The sequence below is a fragment of the Salvelinus sp. IW2-2015 genome, linkage group LG15 (assembly GCF_002910315.2).
Source record: "Salvelinus sp. IW2-2015 linkage group LG15, ASM291031v2, whole genome shotgun sequence".
Lineage (NCBI taxonomy): Eukaryota > Metazoa > Chordata > Actinopteri > Salmoniformes > Salmonidae > Salvelinus > Salvelinus sp. IW2-2015.
This window is the reverse complement of record NC_036855.1, coordinates 50,289,402-50,305,672: the sequence shown is the minus strand read 5'-3', so window position 1 is coordinate 50,305,672 and position 16,271 is coordinate 50,289,402. Positions and strand designations below refer to the sequence as shown.

Below are 16,271 nucleotides of genomic sequence, written 5' to 3'. Positions count from 1 at the left end.
AACATTTTTATTGAAAAAGGACAATTCCACAGAGACATCAATACAGCTATTATATCCCTAATCTCTAAGAAAGGAAAATAACTCACAAATTGTGCTAATTTTCGGCTAATCAGTTTAATCGGAAAAGAAATGAAGATGTATGCCAAAAGTTCTAGCCATGCACCTAGAGAAAGTTATTAACAAGCTCATACATCCTGACCAAACAGGGTTTATTAAGGGTCGTCAGGCAACCAATAACATGCACCGCCTGTTTCATGTGGTTCCTGAGGCTTCCAATCTGGATACCCAGTGTGCTGTGTAATCATTATGTAGCCAGGTGGTAAAAGAGCATAGCTGTATTAATTTATATACACTAGATGGCACTGTCCCTTTAAGAGATCCATAAATAAGGTGTGCAAGCGGTTACGGGATTGCTCATGCGCAGTGTGTAAGAGTGAGACCAAGCAATTACACTGGAGAGCTGATGAAATCCATCGTGGGTCCAACATTACTTTAGATGGAGTGACATGAGGATGTTAGCTTCTTGCTAGCTGAATACCAGGGCTCTCAGAACCACATTGTGGTGTTGATGATAATATTATTTGAAGCTGTTTGTTTTGGAATATTTGTATCCTGTACAGGCTTCCTTCTTTTCACTCTGTCATTTGGGTTAGTATTGTGGAGTAAGTACAACGGTGTTGATCCATCCCCAGTTTTCTTCTATCACAGCCATTAAACTCTGTAACTGTTTTAAATTCACTGTTGGCCTCATGGTGAAATCCCTAAGTGTTTTTTTTCCTCTCCAGCAATTTAGGAAGGATGCCTGTATCTTTGTAGTAACTGGGGATATTGATACACAATCCAAAGTGTAAATAATAACTTCACCATGCTCAAAGGGATATTCAATGTCAGCTTTTTTTTTACCCATCTACCAATAGGACTCAAGACATTTCAGCTTTTAATTTTTTATACATTTGTTTAAAAAAAAAAGTTAAACAGTTGCACTTTCAAATGATGGGATATTGTGTGTAGGCCAGTGACACACAATCTAAATTGCATATATTTTAAATTCAGGCAGTAACACAACAAAATGTGCTCTTTCCATGACATAGACTGACCAGGTGAATCCAGGTGAAAGCTATGATCCCTTATTGATGTCACCTGTTAAATCCACTTCAATCAGCTGAGATGAAGGGGAGGAGACAGGTTAAAGGACTTTTAAGCATTGAGACAATTGAGACATGGATTATGTATGTGTACCATTCAGAGGGTGAATGGGCAAGACAAAATTATTAAGTGCCTTTGAACGGGGTAGTATGTGCCAGGCCCACCGGGGAAAGTATTCAGACCCCTTGACTTTTGTTACGTTACAGCCTTATTCTAAAATTCATTAAATTGTTTTTTTCTCTCCTCAACCTACACACAATACCCCATAATGACAAAGCAAAAACACATTAAAATAAATGTTTGTTAATAAAATAAATAAGCTGAAATATCACATTTACATTATTATTCAGACCCTTTACTCAGGACTTTGTTGAAGCACCTTTGGCAGCGATTACAGCATTGAGTCTTCTTGGGTATGATGCTAAAAGCTTGGTACACTTGTATTTGTGGAGTTTCTCCCATTCTTCTCTGCAGGTCCTCTCAAGCCGTATGAGGTTGGAAGGGGAGCGTCGCTGCACAGCTATTTTCATCTCTCTCCAGAGATGTTCGATCGGGTTCAGGTTCGCGCTCTGACTTGGACATTCAAGGACATTCAGAGACTTGTCCCAAAGCTACTCCTGCGTTGTCTTGGCTGTGTGCTTAGGGTTGTTGTCCTGTTGGAAGGTGAACCTTTGCCCCAGTCTGAGGTCCTGAGTGCTCTGGAGCAGGTTTTCATCAAGGATCTCTCTGTACTTTGCTCCGTTCACGTTTCCCTCGATCCTGACTAGTCTCCCAGTCCCTGCTGCTGAAAAACATCCCCACAGCATGATGCTGCCACCACCATGCTTCACCGTAGGGATGGTGCCAGGTTGCCTCCAGACATGAGGCTTGATATTCAGGCTAAAGAGTTCAATCTTGGTTTCATCAGACCAGAGAATCTTGTTTCTCATGGTCTGAGTCATTTAGGTGCCTTTTGGCAAACTCCAAGTGGGCTGTTATTTGCCTTTCACTGAGGAGTGGCTTCGGTATGGCCTCTCTACCATAAAGGCCTGATTGGGGGAGTGCTGCAGAGTTAGTTGTCCTTCTGGAAGGTTCTCCCATTTCCACAGAGGAACTCTGGAGCTCTGTCAGCGTGACCATCGGGTTCTTGGTCACCTCCCTGACCAAGGCCCTTCTCCCTCGATTTCTCAGTTTGGCCAGATAGCCAGCTTTAGGAAGAGTCTTGGTGGTTCCAAACTTCTTCCATTTAAGAACGATGGAGGCCACTGTGTTCTTGGGGACATTCAATGCTGCAGAAATGTTTTGGTACCCTTCCCCAGATCTGTGCCTCAACACAATCCTGTCTCGGCTCTCTACAGACAATTCCTTTGACCTCATGGCTTGGCTTTTGCTCTGACATGCACTGTCAACTGTGGGACCTCATATAGACAGGTGTGTGCCTTTCCAAATCATGCCCAATCAATTGAATTTACCACAGGTGGTCTCCAATCAAGTTGTAGAAACATCTCAAGGATGATCAATGGAAACAGGATGCACCTCAGCTCAATTTCGAGTCTCATAGCAAAGTGTCTGAATACCTATGTAAATAAGGTCTTTTTGTTTTTTATCTTTAATAACTTTGCAAAAATGTCTAAAAACTTGTTTTCGCTTTGTCATTCTGGGGTATTGTGTGTAGATTGCTGAGGATTGTTATTTATTTAATCCATTTTAGAACAAGGCTGTAACGTAACAAAATGTGGAAAAAAGTCATGGGGTCTGAATATTCCCCGAAGGCACTGTGTATATATATATATAAATAATAGCGCATTAGAATATCAGTATACAGCTACCATAACATCAGGTTGACTTTGGCCTTAGAGATTGCTGGCATAACTGACATTTGCTCTCCATCCAGGCGCACTGTACGAAGGCTGACCCCTTGTCTCTCTAGCATGTTTCTGGGTGTGTTGGGGAAAAGGCAGACATCTCCGTTCGAACCAAATGAACAATAAAGTATCTATTCTATACTATGCTATTCGATGATGAAATTCTGTAAATGTAGGCATAAGTTAATCGCAACTAGTCCATTAGGTCAATACTTRGAAGACAGGTCAAAAAACTGTCTCTACTTCTGTCTGAAGCTGACTAGAGACACAGATTTGCTATCCATTTTTTAAATAATTTGTTGTGCCTGTTTTATTACTTTTTAGCTTTGCATTCGCTTCGAGATGTTATTAGGTGAGGTGCTCATCAGGTGCAGGATGCATGTGCTCCATGTGTCTTTCGATCTGGTTGCATAGTAGACGGTCAAATGATATCAATGGCACTTTGGAGGGTTACCTTTGATAGGTGACAACAGTTGCATTTGACCATCCCAGTGTTTGAAGTGGTGGTGGCTGAGGTGCGTAGTGACCCGCTCTATCCACTGGGGGATGATCGAGCTCTGCATGCGCTGCGGCACATGCTCGACTTGGACGAGGCACAACTCCTCAATAACACGCACAATGGGAAATAGGGGAGGTAGAGGCAACCGACAGATGTGTGATGCGCTAACTTAACCGTGGGTTATTTCACATATCAACATAAACTTTAATTTCCCCTCTTTTTCCGACGCAGCTTCTTTGAATAGGCTGAGCTATTGATACTCGCTAGAGCTGCGTTTTATATTGTTTTGCTGCCAGCACTGATGCAGCGGTGGATCTTTTTTCGGGAATGGGGGTGATACTCAATAGATAGATCCTGTTGAATTGAGACAAGACAACGTCGAGACGCGTCAAAAAAAGTGTCATCCCTCGAGTGCAATCGAACACAGATGTATAGGTGACATGTTCGCCGGTTGGATACGTCGAGGGATTTTAATATTCCCAAAACAAGATGCGAAATTGGGCAAACCAAGGAATTGCATCCTCACCTACAGCACATTTTGTAAGGTGCTGAGACGATTTCGTTCGGCCTTTATCAAATGTAAGTGGAATGTCTAAATGAATGAAGGTGGGGCATTTTTTTTACATAGTGAACACAATTTCGTGCGTAATTTAAAGAATGTTTACACAGACTAATGTTGCAGTTATCATGCGTTGTCTCCTGTTGCCATGTTAGTTATTATTATTAGTATGATTAATTATTAATTCGTGTTATAAATATTTTCATTATAATTACTGTTATTTTTAGACTTGTGTTTTCTGCTCTTAAGTTGGTGATGCGTACGTCGGCTATAGTGCATGCATCGCCCAAACAGGGGACATGCATTTGAATACATGCATTTGTAGGTTGTCTAATCGAACTGCTGTTTCTCCCTTGCAGCTGCTGAAGACGTCAGAGGAATAAAGTCATTCAGAATCACTGAAGGTGTACAGCATAAAAGGGCCGGTTTTCTCATCACCTAAAATGGCAACCAGGAGGGACCACGAAAAGGCAAAAATGCCGTATTTCTGCAAGTACTCACACTGGAGTTAAGCACCTGATGGACAAATTAGGTGGTTTTGTGAATATATTGTCCAATATCTGGTGATTTAATAGGCTATACATTTGAAAAGCATAAAAGGTCTACCCATCTACAGCCTATATTCACTTGGCTGTAATAATGATGTCATAAAATACATGAGGAGTCCGTTTACAAAAATATATTCATGTGATTTATGTCAACGACAATGTGAACTATATTCCAAAAATGGACCTTTAATTACGCATTCTGAACTCACCTACGCCTCACTGAATAACACGTGCCTGCTATCTGTCAAAGCAGGATCAACCAACCTGTGCGCCCTTTGCTACAATTTGCTACTTTCCATTGTCCTACACGAGTCGTCGCTAAAGGGATTATATCATTCACTCAGAACTGAATTTACACCCTCCTCAAAATGGAGTTTGCCATGATAGGTGCAGATAATGGGTGCAAAACTCGACTGCCTTACGGGTATGCTCGCGCACGGGAAAGGGAGCACGAAAGGGAGAGACAGGTACAGCAGGCAACAGCCGCTGCGGAAGGTGCAGCAAGTGGAGAGGTAGGGGAGTCCTCTGGCCATCTCCTTAACAACCACCAGCAGCATCAGTCTCGCACCGCCTCCTCATCAAATGCCAACAACAGTAGCGGCAGTACCGCCTCGCGCCCCTCCTCCTCACAACAGCCACAGCAGCACCACCATGAGTCTGAGCAGCAGGTTCTCAGAGAAAGGAAAAAGCAACGCGGCGTAGGACGTTGGAGAAGGAGTCGCCAGACTCTCGGTGGGGACTTGCGCCACTCGGAGTTGGCGCTACTTGGATCAGAGGAGGATATGATAGAGGAGGACGAGGCGGAAGGCGGAGAAGAGGAGGACAGGGGAAGCAAGAGTTCCAGTTTTCTCTGTAATATGGATGATGAAGATACTGTCTCACTCACAGACAGACGTCCCCAATCAGCATACGCAAATGTTTACAGCGAGTATGGGTGCTGCGAAAGAGTTGTTATTAATGTGTCCGGACTAAAGTTTGAAACTCTACTTAAGACTCTCACACAGTTTCCTGACACTCTTTTGGGAGACCCGGACAAACGAATCAGGTACTTCGACCCTCTAAGGAACGAATATTTTTTTGACAGGAACCGACCAAGCTTCGACGCAATTCTTTATTATTACCAGTCAGGGGGGCGATTGAAGAGACCCCAAAATGTACCGTTTGACATCTTCTCTGAGGAGGTGAAATTCTATGAACTTGGGGAGGAGGCAATGCTGAAGTTTCGGGAGGATGAGGGTTTTGTCAAAGAGGAAGAGAAACCCTTACCAGAGGACGAGTTCAAACGCCAAGTTTGGCTTCTTTTTGAATACCCAGAGAGCTCACAACCTGCGAGYGGGATTGCAGTCGTGTCSGTTTTAGTCATCGTWATATCAATAGTCATTTTCTGTATGGAAACGTTGCCAGAGTTCAGGGACGAAAAAGAATACCTTAAACCACGAGARAATTCGACAGAACCRCATGGACAGACCCCTTTTAACGACCCWTTTTTCATTGTGGAGACGGTYTGCATTATTTGGTTTTCATTTGAGATTATAGTGCGCTTCTTTGCAAGTCCAAGTAAAACGGATTTCTTTAAAAACATRATGAATACTATAGACATTGTATCSATTTTGCCTTATTTCATCACGCTCGGCACAGATCTTGCTCAACAGCAAGGCAAYGGGGACCAGGCAATGAGTTTTGCAATCTTGAGAATAATCCGCCTTGTCAGAGTCTTTCGCATATTTAAACTCTCCAGGCACTCCAAAGGACTGCAGATCCTCGGACATACCCTCCGCGCCAGTATGAGGGAACTAGCGCTTCTGATTTTCTTCCTCGTTATTGGTGTRATTTTGTTCTCYAGTGCAGTGTACTTCGCGGAGGCAGACGAACCCGCGTCTCAATTCACAAGTATTCCCGACGCTTTTTGGTGGGCTGTCGTCACTATGACCACGGTCGGATATGGAGACATGAAACCAATAACTGTCGGTGGGAAGATAGTTGGCTCGCTCTGTGCCATAGCGGGTGTGTTAACCATAGCTCTTCCAGTGCCCGTCATTGTATCCAACTTCAATTACTTCTACCACAGGGAGACTGATAATGAAGCAGACTCGCCACCGGTTGTTGAAACCCCACCACCTGCCTGCCCATATTTCCCCAACTTTCTCAAAAAATTTAAAGGTTCCCCCTCAGGCTCTTCGCTGGGTGATAAAGCGGAGTACATGGAGATGGAAGAGGGGGTAACGGAGTCGCTGTGTGGGGTGGACAAAAGCCCGAGTAAAGGAAATGGGACAGACATTGGCAGGAAAAACAGTACAAGTTCAAAGTCACAACAGACTGATGTGTGATGACAAAAAAATGATTATTCTCGTGAAGAAAGATATGCTGTCAAATCACACACACATAGGTGGTCAGACTCACACAAGTGCGRACTTGCGCGCACACACACACACACACGCACACACAGACAGACAGACGCACACAGACAGACGCACACATACTTTATATTTAGCTATATTTTGGGAAGCTCAAATATGGGGTTTTATTTTGCCATGTGGCTGCTTAGGGGAATATAGGCCTACGGGAAAATATACGCCCAAATCAAAAGCTTTATAACTATTATGACCAATGTAATCCGATGATATCAGATATAGGCTACCTATCTGGGCCTCGTAAACCTACAAATGAAATCGAAAATATTGAATAGACAGGCTATGCATACGCACTTTATGAGTTTCATTTGTCAATAATGGAAGGGGAGATATATATATATATTGTTTTGCTGTTATGCGATAAAGTCAAAGTTTATAGTAGGCCTAGTTTGCACTATTGTAAAAGCTTGTTCGAGTCGCTGACTTTCAAGAGAGATAGACTTGGAAGTTATATTGAGAGACAGAAACTGTAGGCCATATGGCAACCTATACACCCTTCGTTTGACTAAAGAGTAATGAGATATTTTTATTATGAACAATAATCCATTCTTATTGCGTGTCAGTGTAGGTCTAACCCATCTGTGTACACAAAAAAAATACCGATCAGAGACATTGAAATAGCTACATCATGTGTGAGATTCTTGAGTAAATGAGCATGATACCTATTTCGGCAGCACACTGCGGTCAACAAGTGAGACGCTTGGCAAACAACATTCTTTGCAACGCTTAGGCCTAAATAAAGCCTTTTATTGACCAACCACCGAGGTGAAGCACAAGAATTACAATAGATACTCTGCAGACTGACATGAGAAATTGCTCCACACTGGCTGTCACGGGAGGTCCTGCACGGAAATCTTGCGCGACTACAAGCCCGTCCCTTTAAAACCACCTCAAACTGACTGACAATATCCCTTTACACGGACGTTGACTGAAACCAATATGGGAAAAATGACTGTCATCATGGAAACGTTGGGTTTGTGAACTGTATCTCTTGTTCGCTGGACCTAGTGCACAGTTCTCTAATATAAGAAAGGAAGGTCTGTTGGTCATCCCAGAAAGCACCAAGATCTCCAGCAGGTGGTTGATTCCAAGGTATGTTCACCTTTTAAATACAATCATCATTCACAGATACACATTTTTTTGTGATGGGGTTTTCTGTATATGAGCATGACACACACACTGATGTCACCGCACACTTTATGTGACGCACTTTGGAACCATTTGGAGACGTTCCAAATGAATTGATGAAAGACTTAGTTGCTTGCTGCATGTTTTTGAATCAGGTCAGGTACTGCCATACTACACCCATATTTTATAGTAGGATATACATATATTTCGTACTATATTGAATAATGCAACATTATAAAAAGTAAGATATGCGCGTACATAAAGGGATAACTTTACGCACTTTTTCCATTGACGGTAGTAATCCCATTAAATATGAATAGACTAGGCCAACTGTATCAAAACAAATGATAATGTACGGCACAGGCCACTACTAGCCTGCTGATTGCATTCATTTAATTAGTCACCCGAAACTACTTGGTTGTACAGCCCCAATACACACACACACAAACACACACTCTTGATGTTGACAGCATTGATGCTTTTGGGGCCCTGACGTTCTGCCTAATATAATAATTAAATATATAAAACTGAGTTGTACAAAGCAATATTTGTATACTCTTTGCACTCAGAGCTCTCGGTCTTTATCCAGAAAACCTGTCAATGCCTGTCAGACAAATACATTCACTGGCATTCATTGTTCTTTTGAAACGGTACATCCAGACTCATATCCAGACTCATCTAAAAGGTTACTCAGTATCTGCTTGTCGTTTCCCCAGCATGGCATCAATGCCTTCAATTTAAACTTAAAACATTTTACTTAAGCCCATGTCAGCTACGGCTACTGCTTGCCATCAAGCTTGGTTAAAAAGAGGTTGGGACATCACATGTCAATGTTAAGTCAGATGTCATAAGTTTACATTATTATGAGTGTGTTTGACCTCTGATTTCATGTGCGTGATGGTCTTTGCAGTGTCAATTGTTACCATACACTCACCTCATATGAAGAGTAGGATCAATTAGTGTAACATTTTCAGATTTGCAGGGGGTTTCCTCATCTCCAGGCATCAATTCAAAGGATAGAATGTTCATTTGGATGGCTGTTGCTATAGATGACCTTTGGTGACCCTGGCAAGTCAATTTGTGTACACTGTATTTGGTCTAATGCATTTTCCCATTGAGGCTGTATGTACAACCAGTCTGACTGAAGCTACATACTGTATGTGTGGAATACTCAGTGAATCTACATAATTGGTCAGATCTGATCGAAAAGATAAAAACAGTTAACTTAGCACAAAGTTGTCTCTCCCTTTTATGTTTGTTTTATTCCCTTGGGAGAATAATAGGTGCAAACTTGGCTCTGATGCAAAAACCGTACATTTCTGTTTTGAGCCTTCTCTAGTACAGTTTATGATATACAGTATAATATATGCCATTTAGCAGATGCTTTTATCCAAAGCAACTTACAGTGCCTTGCAAAAGTATTCATACCCCTTGGATTTCATTGTGTTACAAAGTGGGATTAAAATGGATTTTGTTAATAAAAAAAWMTGTCTACAATCTACACAAAATACTCTGGAATGTCATAGTGGAAGAAAAATGAATGAAAAAAATAGAAATACAATATAGTCATTGCATAAGTATTCAGTTTCCTGAGTCCATACTGTACATGTATGAAATACCTTTGGTAGCAATTACAGCTGTGAGTCTTCTTGGGTGAGTTTTACACACCTGGATTGTGCAATATTGGCCTATTATTCTTTGCAAATTCTTCAAGCTCTGTCAAAACGTTGGGGATCATGGCTAGACAGCCATTTTCAAGTCTTGCCATAGTATTTCKAGCAGATTTTGGTCAAAACTGTAACTTGGCCACTTGGGAACATTCACTGTCTTCTTGCTAAGCAACTTCAGTTTAGATTTGGCCTTGTGTTGTAGGTTATTGTCCTGCTGAAACTCAAGCAGGTTTGCTCTTGGATTTTGCCTGTGCTTAGTCCTGTCCCGTTTTTCTTTTTACTCCCAAGCATTTGCCGATGTCAAGCATACTATGATGCAGCCACCATGCTTGAAAATAAGGAGACAMTTACTCAGTGACATGTTGTGTTAGATTTGCCCCAAACATAAGGCTTTGCATTTAGGCCAAAATGTGTATTCCTTTTTTGCAGTATCACTTACGGCCTTGTTGTGTACAAGATATATGTATTTTTTTTAAATATATTTGTGTTCTTCTTTTCACTCTGTTGACCCATCCTCAGTTCTCTCCCGTCACAGCCATTTAACTCTGTAGTTGTTTTAAAATCACCAATGGCCTCATGATAACAACCCCGAGAAGTTTCCTTCCTGACCTGCAGCTCAGTTCAGAAGGATGACTGTATCTTTCAGATGTTTATGTGGTTTAATACATAATGCACAGCATAATTATTAACTAGACCATGCTTAAAAATATATTCAATATCTAATTTGTTATTGTTAACCATCTACCATTGCCTGTCCTTTTTTATGAGGCTTTCAAAAACCTCCCTGCTCTTTGTAGTTGAATATGTGCATGAAATTCAATACTTGACTGAGGGACCTTACAGATGTTGTATGTATGTGAGGAAGGGTTAGCAATTAAAAAATAATGTCAACCCCTATTATTTCACACGGAGCGAGTCCATGTAACTTTTTATTAATATTTGTTAAGACAAATTTTACTCCTGAAGTAATTCAGGCTTGCCTAWACAAAGGGGCTGAATACTTACTGTATGCAAAAACTATTTTTTGTTATTTGACATTAAAGAGTATTTTGTGTATATTTTTTACCAAAAAAAAGTACATTTTAAGACATTTTAATCGCAGTTTGTAAGACAATAAAATAATTCAGAGGGTTCTGAATACTTTTATTTGTGCTTACATTTTACATAAGGGTGGTACCAGGAATCAAACCCACTATCCTGTCGTTGCAAACATCATGCTCTACCAGCTGAGCTACAGAGGACTCTTTGGACATGTGCAGTATGTCCGGGCCTCCCTCTGACATATTTATAGACTATGTTATGTCGTATTGCATTGCAATTCTAAGTTACACAAATATTGTGTGCGCATGGAAACTGAAAGGCTGATCTGTATGGAAACAATCCTACTGTTGTTCTCAATTGCGGAAGAGATTGACTAATGTACACGTGGGAGCTTTAGGAGACTAACCTCTGTGTAAATGGAACCCACCCTTGGGGTTTCAATGTTGAAGTCACATAATATGCCTCCATTGAAAGATAGCAACCTGAGTCTTTGTTAACAACACAAAATCTCACAGCGGATCTTTCCAATGAGCTCAATTAATCTGACAGTGCGCGCAGGAGTCGATTATGTTACCTCATTCTAGACGTGTAGATAATGTTGCTAGTTACACATATGCTTTAGTGTAGGGTTTCAGGGTTTCCTGACTCACATGTATGGAGATAACGGTTGTTGCGTGATGTTACGGTGTAATGACAGTAGTTACACTCTTATTACAGAGTAATGAAAAAGCATGACTTATGGTAAGGTGACATAAATTGGCACAACAATGCTACCAAGTCTTTGTCTTTATGAGTCTTTGTAGTCTTAATGAGCGTAGCTAGGAAGTGTGTATATTGTCCATAGAATAGACTCAAGTTTGGAGTCACACATGTAAACTGGGGCAGGAGGAAATTAAATCTTAGCACACCGCTGGACAGGTAAGCACTTCCCAGAGTTGTCACATGGAGTCTTACTCAGACTTGGTTGTCCCTAGGGGTGCAAGCGAAGGCCCTGCAGAGATGCAGTGGTAGTATATTAACAAGCTCGAGATTTAATGCAATGCAACAGCTGCTCAACCATAAAACTTTTTCTTCCTGACGATGCGGGCTGCTGGCTGGGAGGCTAGCGGCCTGCTGGTAAACTTTAGTGGCTCCAGATGTGTCATCAGCTTTGGGAGTCTTGAACAGAGCGTTGAGATAAGTAAGGAACGAGTAAGCAGGGTCTCGCTGGTTGTCGTAAACACCTAACAAACAAGGTCACATGAGCTGTACAGTGTAAACTTTTCATGTAGTGTTCAAATGCAAGCTTGATTGCGCAGGGTCGAACAATCAGGTAAAGCAACAAGATAAAAAGGTAAAGTTGATGGAGTTTTGAATAGCAGTTGATATAATGAAGGCCTATAGTGTAAATGTTACACATTACAAATGTGGGTTGCTTCAAAATAGATCCTAGACCTAGATAATGCAACCAGGTTATTTGTGTAATCCAACCACGGAATGACAATGTATGTGAAGAAGGTAAACCACTTAATTAGTTTGTTTTTCCATGATTTCATCCTAAGTAAAATCATGGTTTACAATTCGATTACGGTAACAAGCACACGTTTTACATTGGATACCATATGTAATGAAATGTAATGAGCAACATGATCATGTTTCCTAGTCAGGGATATATGTAATCAAGCATAGTCATTTTTCACTCATGACTAATCAAGGCCACTCCTAATGGACGTTGAAACCATCAATCCTGGATGAGCCGTGATATGTGATCAGAGCCTCCCTCTGTATTGATCAGCTTATATAAACGTAAGCCTGTATTCCCAAAATCAAAGCAGTGGCATCTTTAGTCCAGGTGGAGCCAAAATGGCTGCCATAAATGGAGACCAAGTAGACCTAGTCTCCCACTCGCTCTCTGTGCTCTCCTGCTTTGGAGTGACTGGAAGCTTTTATGTGGAGTGACTAATGCTAGCTCTCCAGGGCCCGGGGTGTATCGGTGCATGTGTGAGTGCATGCGTGTGTACACAAGGAGCCAGCCTACAGGGGCCTCCACTCACTGTTGATGACTCAGAAGGCAACCCGGAGGACTACAAAGACCAAGATCCCCCGCATAAAGTGCATGGGAGTTGGTCTTTAGTAAAAAATGATGAACATTCTGATAAATGGAAGAGAACCCTTATTGTTATGGCGCTTGACAAACCACGTGGTTTTGTTCAAAGATATGCTTAGGTCAAGGGAAGCAAGCAGAATCATATTTTCTCAAAGTGAAATGATTCAAACCAGGTAACACTTTACATCATCAAGGTATGCCTTGTAAAGGGTTTGTAAGGGGTTTATCGACTATGTATTATATGTTTATAGGTAATATAATAAACAGATATACTCATTGAAATTTTGATTGACAAATTGTGAGACTAATATTAGTTATAACTGCTTATTATTAAGCGTAAATTATTAATGAAGTCCATAAGCTACTTACAATCCCTTTATGAACCCGTTATAATGTATGCTTAAATGTAGTGTTACCCAAAGTCAATTGGCCGTTTTGAAGAAAAAGTTGAAACGCATGGTTGTAATTGGTCTAGTACAGAGTCAAAGGGAGCTGTTTTTAAACCAACTGAGGTAAGTAGTTACAGAAATACTGCTGAGGGGTGGAGAATGCTGTTGTTTACTTTATATTGCTGATGTCATAACATCCATCATTTAATGATTTATTTACTTCTTGAGTCTCTCATGGCTTCGTCTGATAACATAGACATGTCATTACCCCAACCATAAATGTTTGAGATATATTTCCCTAAGGAACCGTTGTGGAACGTTTGCTTTACTATTATCCTTGTCTTTGATTTTATAAAAACTCATGTTACAAAAATGTACCAGTAAGCACTTGAATGGTAAAATATTATTGGTTTTGGCTTCCTCACAGAGGTTTTGATGGAGACTTGCAGATATGCCCCTTGGCAAAACATGCTACTTCTCTTTACAAGTAACAGTCAGTGCTCAAGGGCTTTGTATGTCTTCAAATTTTATTTGGCCAGATCCACAGAATTATTTTGGGAAGGCGTTCACTTCTTTGGTGGATTACGCAGGAAACGACAAAGTTCTCTTTTAGGATTTTGTTTTACTTCTTGAGCCACTAACAGTAAGTCCTTTCTCCCTCAAGCCAAGTCTTGGTTTTTATACAGTCATGGTTTTCTGCTCATTCGTCAGAGGTATTCTACAGCTGGCACGTTAAAACACTGCTCGGGTGATGGAAAATTCCCTTTCCATTTTTATAAATAACAAATGGTTTATTTGTTATTTTCTTCTATAATCCCTTTTACCCATACTTGAGAAACAACTCTGCTGCACCGGCAGGTGGAAAGAGAATGATTAAAGATTGATCTCTAGAGTAAATGATTATACAGCAATTACGTTTATKTAACAATTACTAGGTAACGTACACATGATGAAAGACAAAGTATTATTTGTTTCTTCTTCATTGGTGATTTATAAAGGGATCTTCAATCCTTAATTCCAATTAACATAGCAGCTTTTTATTTGTGTACCTGGTAGCTGGTTGTGCAGTAGTTAGTTGCAGTGTAGTGATGTTAATGGTTTTATCAATACGTTCTAACCATTTGACATCGATTAACAGATCACACAGCCAGTCTACTGTACTTTTCACTGCATGTCAAGAAATACTGAAGATGCACACAGTACTCTTTGGGTTGGTTTCCTGGACACAGATTTTTAGTCCAGAACTAAGCTTAATCTGTGTTCGGGGAAACCGCCCCTCTATGTCCTATGTAGAATTAGGCCTACTCTTTCAATGTTCCAAAAGCAACAAAACACCTGCATTTAACAAAATGACCGAGCTGTAAAGAAATGATCAAGTCTGCAATATCCTGAATGAAGTGGCTTAAATGCTGTTCATTAACATTTATCCCACTCTAAAAGGTCACAAAGAATTCTCAATTTTCCACATTATCCACTTAAAAACTGTCCAATTTCCTCCCCGTAGCCTATTACGCATAGTCTACTAAACAACGATGATTTTTTGTTGACTGCTATTGTTTAGGAGACTAATAATAGTAAGGCCAAACACCATTGTTGTACAACACATCTGCGAGGCTGTGGTACTGGCCGCCTTTTGAGATCAAATAAAATATTCTAGCTTGTATTTGAGCATCTACCTTATCATTAGTGATCTCACTGTTTGTCTTGGTGAGTTTCCGGTGAGTTAATTGGGACTTTGTGCCCTCCCTTGAGTGCCGGCTGAAAAATTGCACGTTTGAGGCTATAAATAGCTGATAGCATTTCCTGCTCTGCTGGGGAGAGATTTTGTATTTTGAAAATAACCTGTCTTGATGCCATTTGTTGTTGTTGCATTGCCAGCTATCTTTATTCTGTATAGACACACCAACGGGTGTCATGACAGAGAACAGAGAGAACCTTGTGGCACGAGATTACCTTTGTCTTAATGTAWGTTCAAAAGAGGAGGATAAAGATCTGTAATACACTGTAAGAGCTCCTATTCAATGCAATGAGTTTTCTGGTTTTCTCTCAATACATATGCCAACAAAAGCTCAAACACATGACCTTTTCATACTTTCATCATTGAGTATTACGTCATTTSCAAATAGCTTTTTGAAATAATTGGGAATATTAACATCTGGAAGGTTTAACTGTATAGCAGGCTCTAGCTTTGGAACCCAAATTGGGCAATCAGAGTTGATCAATCACTTGAGGCTTATGCTTTTCCACTGTTATGTTCCCAGGCATAAAGTTAAAAACACTTTTCCCACGGGTGCTGGGGGCCACGATAAGCTGCAGAGGAGAACATTTGTGGTGTAAGCATTGTCATAGCAACCGTGACTGGAATTTTCTGATGTATACTGTGTCGGAGTAAAGTGCCTGTGCGCGTGTGTGTGTGTGTGTGTGTGTGTGTGTGTGTGTGTGTGTGTGTGTGTGTGTGTGTGTGGTGTGTGTGTGTGTGTGTGTGTTGTGTGTGTGTGCGCTCATCTGTATATGTGTATTTTTAAGTGTTTCTAGATCTGTTTTTCCAACTCTCACCCTCTGTTTGGAAAATATGTGCAGTTTTCCCCCAAACAAACCACTGGCAGACTGCAACGCTTAATATACGAGAGATTTATTTTGTGACTCCATCTAGCAGTTACAGCACCTGTGGGTTGGAGTCTGAAATCCAACTGCAATTCAGCAATAGCGGGGAAACACTTAATATCACTTTTCCGATCCTTTTTGATGTGTTACATGCTGTGCCCTTAAGTGGTTTCTGTCCTCTGACTGGGGAGRGTGGTTTAACTCTCAGTGTGCGGTTGTATTTTTCACCACACTGTCAAAGTTGCAACGCCACGTGTTCAAATGTGGCACTTCGCTATCATTTCTATGTCGCGCGGCAACATTTCACACAGCTATGGACGAACAGGAAGTGTGTGTTTGTTATTGT

General features: G+C 40.9%; 1 protein-coding gene across 1 annotated transcript in view; it reads left to right on the top strand.

Moving 5' to 3' along the window:
- Nucleotides 1–4,823: 4,823 nt before the first annotated feature.
- Nucleotides 4,824–16,271, top strand: part of LOC111973700 (potassium voltage-gated channel subfamily A member 1-like) — a 28,167-nt gene continuing 16,719 nt past the window's right edge. Inside the window, exon 1 of the mRNA XM_024001079.2 lies at nucleotides 4,824–8,099. Within this exon, the coding sequence (XP_023856847.2) occupies nucleotides 4,965–6,923 (1,959 nt within the window). The 5' untranslated portion in view covers nucleotides 4,824–4,964 and the 3' untranslated portion in view covers nucleotides 6,924–8,099. The remainder of the gene's footprint in view (nucleotides 8,100–16,271) is intronic.